Below are 11,019 nucleotides of genomic sequence, written 5' to 3' on the forward strand. Positions count from 1 at the left end.
GACAGTTGAAAGGAGTATGAAAATATGGTATCTCATATCACTCGTATAAGACAGTTGAAAGGAGTATGAAAATATGGTACTCATATCACTCGTATTCGACTACTTTCCTTTGGGTTACCTGCTTCCTTGTGTCATAAGCACATTAAATCACGATAAGTCATTGTCTTTATCCTTGGATTTCAGGAACAGCAGAGCTAACAGGACTACACCCTGACATGAGCAATTATCCACAGGGCAAGGCTGCACTGCAGAGCAGAAGCTAACATCTCCCGAGAGCTAGTACAAATAATTGGAACCAGAGTGGACACTAGATAAAATCACCCTGGCCAAGACTGCCAGGCTACACATACCTCTTGTGTTTTGATACTAGGTTGTTTTTTTTTTCTTTTCTCTATTTAAATTTAAAGCTCATCAGTGCCCTATAAATGAGCCATTAGCCCCATTAGACCTTTCTGCTTTCCCTGATGTGGCCAATTTAAATCTTCGTGTTTCTTGTCTAACTTTATTTTGTACTGGCATACTGGAACTGGTAGCCAAAGCTAGCTGGCAGGGGCTGCCAGAGGTAGAACTTGGGCCCTGAAACTTTGCTTACACTGTAAACTTACAAGACTTGGGGTCAGTTTAACAATTACAAACAAAGGTGGAGGAGGGGAGCAGGTCTACAAACAAGCCTAATCATGTCCACACAAAGCTACTTGCCCACTGCAGAGAACACCTAGATGTGCAGTGAACGGCTACAGTGCTCTTTATTTCTTCCAAGTGCATTAAAGTAAACTTCAGCGGGTTTTGAACGAGACCTTTTTTATCTTAAAAATATGTATGATCATTTAATGCTCATGTTGATAGTAGCAAAAATGTGTCCTCATTGTGCTTTGTTCATTAAAGAAGCTATCATGTTTCCTTGCAGAATAAAGGCCGCGCTCACTCTAGGGGAGAGTACAATGTTTACAGTACCTTTCAGAGTCATGAGCCAGAGTTTGACTATTTGAAAAGTCTAGAAATTGAAGAAAAAATTAATAAAATCAGGTGGTTACCGCAACAGAATGCTGCTCATTTTCTACTCTCTACAAATGGTGAGAATTGTAAAAGGCTATTTGATTTAATCTTTAAGTCTAGTGTGGATGGATTCTTATTTCAAATAATTCTAAGGGTTGTTTCTGCTTTAAACTTTGGAGAGGATGAATTGTCAGCTAAGGTGAAAACAATAGCTAGGAAGTTCAAATTCTGCAAAAAAAAAAAGTGTTGCTTTGTATATTTGTCTGCATCTTTAGTTTTTGTATGTGTATGATGTTTGTGCATATATGTGGTAAATGCTTATATGCTTCTGAAGACCATTGGGTGTCCTGCACTGTTACTCTCCCATTATTCTATTGAGTAACCCCAAACAGTGCTGGGGTTATGGGGACATGGTGGGGGATTTGAACCTGGGGTCTCATGCTTGCTATGCAACCATTCTTAACCAGTGAACCACCTCCCCAGCCTACCAAGCTTAGACACCAACTTAGGCAGGCAGAAGTTTCCTAGAACAGTCAAATAATAGTGATACATGTTATTTGTGGTTTTTCTTTTAATATGAAGAATAAGGTTTTTATTTTCAGATAAAACTATTAAATTATGGAAAATAAGTGAACGGGATAAAAGAGCAGAAGGTTATAACTTGAAAGATGAAGATGGACGACTTCGAGACCCATTTAGAATTACGGCACTACGGGTATATGCTGCATTTTCTTTAACCTTTCCAGCACTTTTCAAAAATTAATCCAAAACAGTTATATCAGTTGTTGAGACTACTGTTTAGTGAAGTATGACAAGGTCTGCCTTGCTGGATCATCTGTAATAATAGCAGTGTCCCTCCTTGTTGTGTACTTGTTGAAAATGGCACTCATCCGTGTCACCAAGGTCACAGTCTTCAGAAATACGATGGTGCTGAGGGGAAAAACTCATGTTTGGTTTCCTGGCAGAGCTTGTGTTAAGAAGGACCCAGGCCAGCTGGGCTTCTGTAGTGGATGCCTTCTTCCATACTGTTGGTCGGTTTTGGCATAGTGTGTTGTGTTTGCATCTCTGACTTAGTGTGGTCACATTTTGTTTTAAATCTCCCATGGTGTAAGGTGCTAGTGCCAAGTTCTCGGGAACCTCCTGCTCTGGTCTTACCTCCCCTGCCACCAGCTCCACACCTTTTGCACACACAGCCCTTCCCAAACTCTGAGATCCTCTCATTCAGACCCCTGCATATCCTATAAGCTCATGCATGTGCTTATTGGGAAAACTCAGGACCTACAAGGCCCAGTATTGGTTTTATTCTAAGCCTCTTTGACAGAGTTAACCTGAAGAAAACCTGTCTGATTGGTGGAAGTAAACCATATGAGAGAGGTGATATTGCACTGGCATGGTGTGAGGACAGAATCATTGGCCAGCGACTGTGATATTCTTAGGTCTGTATTGGAGTTTCTATTTCTCAGAGCTCAGAAAAAAAACATCTGGCTTTCCCTGAGTGAGAGCTGAGGTCTTTTAAGGATTTTATTTTTTTTCTACTATTATAGTTCTGTGAAAAAGGACTGTAGTTAAAAGGGCTCTTTCATTTAGGATTGCAGTTGCTGCTTTGATTAGCTGGAAACAGTAGAAAACCATGACAGTGTGTCTTAGACCTGCATACTGTGAAACTGTCGTTTTTGTTCTAGGGAACCCCAGGGTATGGTCAGCACTGACCTAGGTTAAAATGAGAACAGCATCACTACACATTTGTCCAGGCAGGCTCACTTTTATAGAATTTAGGAGAGAAGACTCAATTGAGAGATTCTTCTAAGCCTTCAATCAAGTTTTTTTGGTGTCTAGTTATATCAATAGAAATTACTCTAGTATTTGGCTTTCACTGGAACCTTAGGCTTCCCTTCCCTGAATGATGGAGAGAGAAACCTTTTCCTCTTCTCTCTTGTGGTGCTGGTTCTTTAGACTGACTCTTATGCCTGTATCAGGCACAAGTGCTCTGGCCAGGCCATCCTTCCCCCAGTATCATCTGGGACTGTGACACCAAGACCTATACATGAAGGATTCAGACTGTGGCTAGGCCTACATCAGGAGGTAGAGCCTTCTCAGCCCAGAGGGCCTCCTGCATGCTATTTTTTTTTTTTTTTTTTTTTGCATGCTGTCTATTGATCCCTACATAGACATACACCCCACCACTATGGCCCAGAAGTTGACACTATAAAGCAGACCATCAGTGCTGTGAGAGCAGAGATTTGTCTGTTTCCAACAAGACCCTATTGCCGCTGTAATGCAAACAAAGAGGAATATAGCTGGGAACAGACAGCTTTCCACTCTGTGCTCTGTAGCAGCTCTCCTGGTTTGAGGTGTTACACAGTTATAGAAAACCTCTGTCCCTTTTCTTGTCTAAATACCGTATGCTATGCTGCTATGACCTTTGTTTTGAATTCCTTTCTCCATTCCATTTTAGGTTCCAATATTGAAGCCCATGGACCTTATGGTAGAAGCAAGTCCACGACGAATTTTTGCAAATGCTCATACATATCACATTAATTCCATTTCAGTAAATAGTGATCATGAAACATATCTCTCTGCAGATGATCTGAGAATTAACCTATGGCATTTAGAAATCACAAATAGAAGCTTCAGTATCCTTTATTTACCAGGATTGTTCTGACAACCCCAAGTAAGCTCTTAAAGTCAAATAATAAGGAAAACAAAATCATTTGTGATTTGATAATGTTTGCATGTTTTTAATTAGTTATAGATAGAAATATTTGTAGATAGCACTGCTTGCCTTTGTAGTTATCATTCAGTGTGCTCTGTCATAGTCAGTCACTGTCCTGCATCCACCTGAAGCCCCTTGCTGTGGGCTCACTCCTCTGTGGCAGTATATATGGTCAGTCTCCCGCAGCTCCTCCCTCACTGCATAGCTGTCTATCAAATTTCCCTTGGATGGCCAAGTATTGTGCCTTAACTTCGCACTCCAGACATTGTGGACATCAAGCCAGCTAACATGGAGGAGCTGACAGAAGTCATCACTGCCGCTGAGTTCCACCCACACCAGTGCAATGTGTTCGTCTATAGCAGTAGCAAGGGGACCATCAGGCTGTGTGACATGCGCTCCTCTGCCCTGTGTGACAGGCATGCCAAGTGTAAGTCTCCTAGGAATACCCTTGCTTTCCAGAAACTAGCTGTCTGCACTGATAGACATCATCCATGTCCTTTGCAGGCCTGGAGTATGGGGAGGCTCCACGTGGACCATGCTAATAAAGAGATGCTCCATCAGCTTTCCTCTGCTCTGATTCAGCTCAGCATCTGCCCTAGCTCCCCCTTACCTAGGTCCATCCAGTGGAGCACCATCATCATGGCCTCTTTTGTGTGGCAGGACCTGGACCGTAGCCATCAAGAGTGCATTCTACCTGTGTTTTCTGTAGCCATAAAGAACTGACCCAGGAGATAAAAGGCTGTGTGACTGGGGTCCCAGCTACTCAGGAAACTGAGGCAGAATCACTTGAGGACCAGGAAAAGACTTAAGACTCTTAGGAGACTGGGGATGAAAAGATGGCTCACCTGTTAAGTATGTACTGTTCTTGCAGAGGAGCTGACTGGTTTCTACTACCCAGTTCAAGTGGCTCACAATTGCCTCTAACTCCAGCTTCATCGCAAAAACAAAGCCATGCCCTTAATCCTGGCTCTCTGGAGGCAGAGGCAGGCAGATTTCCAGGCAAACTCTGTGTCTGTGGGTGGGTGGGTTAGTGGAGTTCAGCCAGGGCTACGTAGTAAAACCCTGTCTTAACAACAAAAACTCTCCATTTCCAAGGGGATTCCCCACACTTTCTGTACACACAAACACACACATAACTAAAATTTTAAAAATAAAACTTTAGGGCCAATGAGATGGCTCAGCAAATGAACTTACATGGAAGAAGAAGAAAACTGACTCCTGAAACTTGTCCTCTCTCTTACATATGCAAGCCCTCTCCATAAACTAAATAAAATGTATTTTTTTAAAAGGTCCTACTTTAAAGCATACCATGGTCGGTGTTGTCCTGGTATACCATCTTAGAAATCCACCATGTGCAACTGAGCAGTAGAGCTCCCCACTCGCAGACTGAGGCACTTTAGCGTACAGGGAAGCAACTGTCGCTCAGCCACTCAGGAGGGTGGCACCATGAAATGTGTGCAGCACCGGTGGTGCTTGATTACCGCATTAGTCATGTGATTAACACAGTAGCTGAAAGTGCCCACTTTGTTTTTCAGTTTTTGAAGAGCCAGAAGACCCCAGCAGTAGATCCTTTTTCTCAGAAATAATCTCATCTATATCTGACGTCAAGTTCAGCCACAGTGGTCGGTACATGATGACCAGAGACTATCTGTCGGTGAAGGTATGGGACCTCAACATGGAGGGCAGGCCTGTCGAGACCCACCAGGTACATGAGTACCTACGAAGCAAGCTCTGCTCCTTGTATGAGAATGACTGCATCTTTGACAAGTTCGAGTGCTGCTGGAACGGGTCAGACAGGTAAGGCTGCCAGCGTCGTAGGCTGGCATCCAGAAGTGCTGGTTCCTTCAGGATCTCTAGCAAATCCCTCAGACTGAGTGCTACCAGAAAGAGCGTCTCAGTCAATTATAGAATACGGATAGGATTGTATTCTCCTTCTATTTATTCATGATGTATGTCAGAGAAAACCAGTCATTTGAGCACAGACCTTTCCTCGCTGCCAGTGCACCGTGGTTCATAATAGTTGTAGAGTGTTCGGTGAATGATGACATAGATAAGTGAAAGGAAGGAAGCAGGAAGTCATTTATTAGTCCACAAGGCCTCTCCTCAGAGAGGTTTAAGAAACAGCCTACAGCACTCCTGTACACTTCTCTGGAATATGCTGCCTCATTGCAGTCTGAGGCTGCTTCGCTCATCTCCTGCACATTGTATAGAGATTACACTGTTTAGTGCTACTGAGAGGTCTTTGAAATCATCCCAAAAGAAGTCATGTTTCAGATTCTGTAATCAGATTCTCGTAGGTTACCATTTTCTAGAGTTTCTGTTGAGAATTTAAGTGAATAAACAACTGAAAACCCCTTCAACATAAATGACTGGGAATATAGTGGCACACAGTCTTAATTACAGCATTTAGGTCCTAAGGCAGGAGCATCACCAGTTCAAGGCTAGCTTGGGCTATATAGTAAGATGCAGTCTAAAAAGTATAACTACCTAGAAACATCAGCTATGATACAAATACTTCTTTAAGTAATAGTTGAGCTCACATACTAAATTGCTGTCTGAGCCCCGAATGTTCATCCCTACAGAGTCTCTCTATTTCCACCCATGTAGAAGTTTGAGGTCTGTCCTAGCTGCATGATGTGGAAGACCTCACACCAAAGAACTAAATGCTTACCCGGGGGCAGAGCTGAGCATCCTTGAACATACCTTTTCTTGGACTGCTCACAGATTAACTAGCATGCCAGTTTAAATGTTCAGAGGCCATGCATGCGGTTATTGGACTACAGCAAGCAGCGTGAACTTGTGTAGAGGCCCCACCTCAGTGCAGGCACTGTCTGTCCTAATTGAGCACCAGAGTTCGCACCCATGCTGATGATAAGATACTTAGTCCTGAAGAACACCTGGTTGCTCTCTGCTTTCTGTCCTTGTGGCAGTTGCTGTTGACTCCACTCCTGCCCTTTCATAAGCATTGGCTCCATGCAGAAATGGAGAGGACTGTAGCAGCGGGTCCTCTTCTACACACTCAGTCCTGCACACTCACTTCAGGTGCTCTCTCGAGAGTGTATCAAACCATAATTCCCAGCCCCAGCCCCTCTGTTACCACTTATTCCTGTGTTTACACGGTAGTTTTGTATGAACAAGAATAGCTGTGTAGGGTTTTTCTGAGTTTGTTTGGTGTGGAATTTGGGGCAGAATTAGCCAGACTGTAAAAGTATTTACAGCCAGCTGAGAAGAGCCCTGAGCAATATAATAACTTGAAGAACTTAGACGTTCGTTGTAAAGACCACTAGGCATGTAGTAATAAGAGAGCAAGACATGGCGGTCCTGATGGGAGTAGGAGAACTTGAGGTTTTCCAAGGAGAAGACAGACGAGATTGACTGGTCTTCACTTGCCAGGGAAGTCAGAGGGCAGTGTGAAATGTATTTTGTTTTTGTTTTGTTTTGTTTTATCTGAAACAGTATTCTGTATTGTGTAGCCCAAGCTGGCCTCTAACTCACTATATAAGTAGGTGCGTTGGCACATAGCCGTATTCCCTTCATTTACAGGAAAATCGGGAATTTGTGGTCATCCTCTACTACATAGCAAGTTTGAGAACAGCATGATGCTATGTGAGATCTTATCTTTAAAACAGGGAGGAAAAGGCCTCGCTGTATGGCTGCTGCTCGTCATCCCAACAGTGGAACATAATTCCCACAGGGACAGCAGACACAGGATCTCAGGGGCAAGATTGGCAGCTAGACTAGTCAGAATCAGAGCAGTCTGATTCAGCAAGAAACCCTGCCTCCTCAGTAAGTAAAGTGGAGAGCAGTTAAGGAAGAAACTCTGTCAGCCTTGGGCCTACTTGCACACATGGACATACCTGTGTTTAAACAACTTGCAAACCAAATACACATTCCAAAATATAAAATGTAAAAATGGCCCCTTCCAAAGTCATGGATCAGATTGTTCCTTTGACTCCTGTCTCAACTGTCTGGGTGCAGATGTGCACCATCCACTGTACCTGGCTGTGAAAGAAACTTAGAAATTAAATTAGCCACACTGTTTGATAACTGAGTTAATCTCCATTGGGAAACGTGATCAGCATATGACTAGTTTTGACTTAAATTTGTTGATGAGATGCTCCAGGCTCATAGTTAACTATCATATCAGTTCATGAGAGTCTTTATGGGGGGCGGGGATAATTGGATTTTTTGAGACAGGGTCTCTTACATAGATCTTGGTGTTCTGGGACTCACTGTGTAAACAGACTGGCCTCAAACTGACAGAAATATGCCTACCTCTGCCTCCCCAGTGCTAAGACTAAAAGTGACTTGGACAAAGTTTTCTTCCCCTACCCTGATCTTCCTATGTTCTACTCTTCCCCTCCCCTTCAGTACATTAGTTTAATTAAGAGAGATGAAGGAATTCTGTTCCCAGCCCCCGTGTCAGACAGATCACTACCTCCTGTAAGACCCACTGCGGGGATCTTACACTCTTTTCTGGCCATTGTAAGCTTGTATTTAAAATGACGGATCCATGACTTTACTTGGACATGAAAATATGTGAAGTTCACTGCAGAATCTGCAGTGCATTTCTTTCCTGACAATGGAGAGATTGGGGCTCATGGAGGGAGGGTCTGTGCTTCATGCCTTGCTCCACTGCTACTCAGTGTTCCCCTTTTCTCTCTTGAACAGTGCCATTATGACGGGGTCCTACAACAACTTCTTCAGAATGTTTGATAGAAACACGCGGAGGGATGTTACACTGGAAGCCTCGAGAGAAAACAGCAAGCCCCGAGCCAGCCTGAAACCCCGGAAAGTATGTACAGGGGGTAAGAGAAAGAAAGACGAGATTAGCGTGGACAGTTTGGACTTCAATAAGAAGATCCTTCACACAGCCTGGCACCCCATGGAGAGCATTATTGCTGTAGCTGCCACCAATAACTTGTATATATTCCAGGACAAAATAAACTAAGGAAGCTGACTGGAGGACCAAGTGTTGTCTTGCATAGTTAAGCCAGTCGTTTTCCTGTCACAGAAAAGGCGTTGTCCTCTCCATTGAGAATAGTGATGCACTTCCACTTCCTCATAGACACAGGAGAAGAAGGGGTCTCAGCTGGAGTCTTGGGAGAGATGAGTGCCGCTGCTGAAAGGAAAACCTACTCGAAGCTGAATTGGTGGACTTTGTTCAATAAAGGCCGTTCCTCAATTGTATTTATTTAAGTCTGAGCCTTTCCAACTTACTCTTATAGACCAAAAAACTAACATCTGAGAGGATAAAAAGCTCATCCCATCTCTGTCCAGCTCTTCCCTCTGTCTCTGCCATCCATCCCTGGAGCCCCAGTGGACTGCATCACCACTGGTGCGTGGATCCGCCCGAGCAGGCTCAGGCAGCTTTACTCACCCACTGTATCTGCCATCACACCTCTGTGGAGCTACTTAATAAACACAACACACTGTGAAGTGTTTTTAAACCCAAACGCCATTGCAGTCTTTTTATTTGTTTCAGTTGCACATAATGAAATTATTCAAAATATTGTACTTTGGAACGAATTGAGAACTTTTTGACTTTGGTAGAATGATTGAGTTTGTACAGAACTTCAGATTCTAAATGTAACTATCCTAAATTGCCACTTGGTTTCTGTAGAAACCTCATCTTGGAAAGCCATAGTTGGGTCTACCTGAGAGAGAATTAGATGAGAGAGCAACAGAGTTGCTGCCAGATTAACACCTGGTTTAAAGTAGACCCCAGAGCCACTACAGTTAGTGTGTATGGACTTCTTTTAAGTACTTTGAAGAAAGCATACTTTTAAAATATTGCTAAGATTATGTGCTTGCTGGATTTCATACTATGTCAGTAGAACTCAACAGCTGTAGTTGGGAAATGATATCACCTATACCTATGATCATTTTAAAACATGTTAGAAAACAGGATCAAGATTTCCTGATAAGAAATGTAAAAGTTAAAAAAAATGTAAACGTTGCAAAAGTTTAAAAAAATAATGTAACAGTTAAGTACAAACTCTTAACTGGGCAGTGGTGACACAGGCCTTTAATCCCAGCACTCAGGAGGCAGAGGCAGGTGAATCTGAGTTCAAGGGCAACCTGGTCTACAGAGTGAGTTCTAGGACAGCCGGAGCTACACAGAGAAACTTTCAGAAAAACAAGAAGTATCAGCATGTAGTGTTTCTGTAAGAGTCGATCAGTGAGCTACTGCATGTCTGGCAGCAGGGCCGGCTGAAGTAGGTAAGGTGTACTGATGACTGCTGATTTGTACAAGGCCAGCACGCCTCACCATGGGAATAATGTTAATGCTGCTCCCGTTTGCATTGCACTAGAGACTGAACCTCCAAGGGACTTTATCTTAGAAGTAATCACATTTTGACAGGCACATGTCTCTAATCCCAGCAAGCAGGAGACAGGAGTAGACATTTCTGGTTTCCAGGTCAGCCTGGTCTACATATCTAGTACCAGGCCAACCAAAGATACATAATGAGACCCAGCCTCAAAGGATAAAAGCTATGTGTTTAATGCCTTTAATCCCAGAACTAGAGAGGCAGAGGCAGGCCTGGACTATGTGTAGTTCCAGGACAGTCATGACTACATAGACAATCTCACACACACACAAAATAACTGTCCTGAATCTTGACTGGCAACTTAGAGTGTCTGAGATAAATGCCAGCATCAGTCCTAATACAGCACGACTGTTCATACGCCATCTGTTCTACCAAAAAGTTTAATACATTTAAATGTTAACCCAAATTTACGCTGGGTATTTAGAAAACTTTCCGTGTCATCCTCTTGTAGAGGCAGAAGAACGGTGAGCATGCAGCTTTTGGGAGCTTAGCTGCCCCCCTGGGTTAGAGGCCTGAGCCTGCAAGCTCTTTCTCAAGGAGTCCAGGCTGTTCCCATCTCTGGACACCCTGCATTGCTGTAGTGTAAGATATCAGGTGCTTTTGATGCAGTTACTGGTGTTGGCTAAAAGGACTCACTTCTGACATACAGGCCCTCTCTGAAGTCTGGTTCTGTTTCCATACAAGATTCTTGACTAGCCTCAAACTTGAGATCCCTCTGCGTCAGTCTCCCAGGCACATGTCACCATGCCCAGGTAAGAATCCTACAGTTCTCAAATTTAAATTGGTCTTCTTTATTATATTCAAACTTGCAATGGCTAGCATTTTTCTAGAATATTCCCTTTAAGAAAGCAGTTTCTGTCAAATGTTTTATTGCTATGCTTCTGGGCTGAGGATCTAAACAAGAGAAAGCAGGTGGATTTGTTTTGGAAGTGAAGACAGGTCTTACTGTATGGCACTGGCCTGGAACTCATCACTGTG

The 11,019-nt window shown here is 43.3% G+C and overlaps 1 protein-coding gene across 1 annotated transcript in view; it reads left to right on the top strand.

The window, feature by feature from the left end:
* The window catches only part of Ppp2r2d (protein phosphatase 2 regulatory subunit Bdelta), a 29,727-nt gene extending 20,568 nt beyond the window's left edge, over window positions 1-9,159 (top strand). Inside the window, exons 5-10 of the mRNA XM_005351436.2 lie at window positions 889-1,073; window positions 1,599-1,711; window positions 3,452-3,629; window positions 3,972-4,136; window positions 5,245-5,506; window positions 8,381-9,159. Coding sequence (XP_005351493.1) covers window positions 889-1,073; window positions 1,599-1,711; window positions 3,452-3,629; window positions 3,972-4,136; window positions 5,245-5,506; window positions 8,381-8,660 — 1,183 coding nt within the window. The 3' untranslated portion in view covers window positions 8,661-9,159. The remainder of the gene's footprint in view (window positions 1-888; window positions 1,074-1,598; window positions 1,712-3,451; window positions 3,630-3,971; window positions 4,137-5,244; window positions 5,507-8,380) is intronic.
* The last annotated feature ends 1,860 nt before the right edge of the window (window positions 9,160-11,019 follow it).

The sequence above is a fragment of the Microtus ochrogaster genome, chromosome 8, assembly GCF_000317375.1.
Source record: "Microtus ochrogaster isolate Prairie Vole_2 chromosome 8, MicOch1.0, whole genome shotgun sequence".
NCBI lineage: Eukaryota > Metazoa > Chordata > Mammalia > Rodentia > Cricetidae > Microtus > Microtus ochrogaster.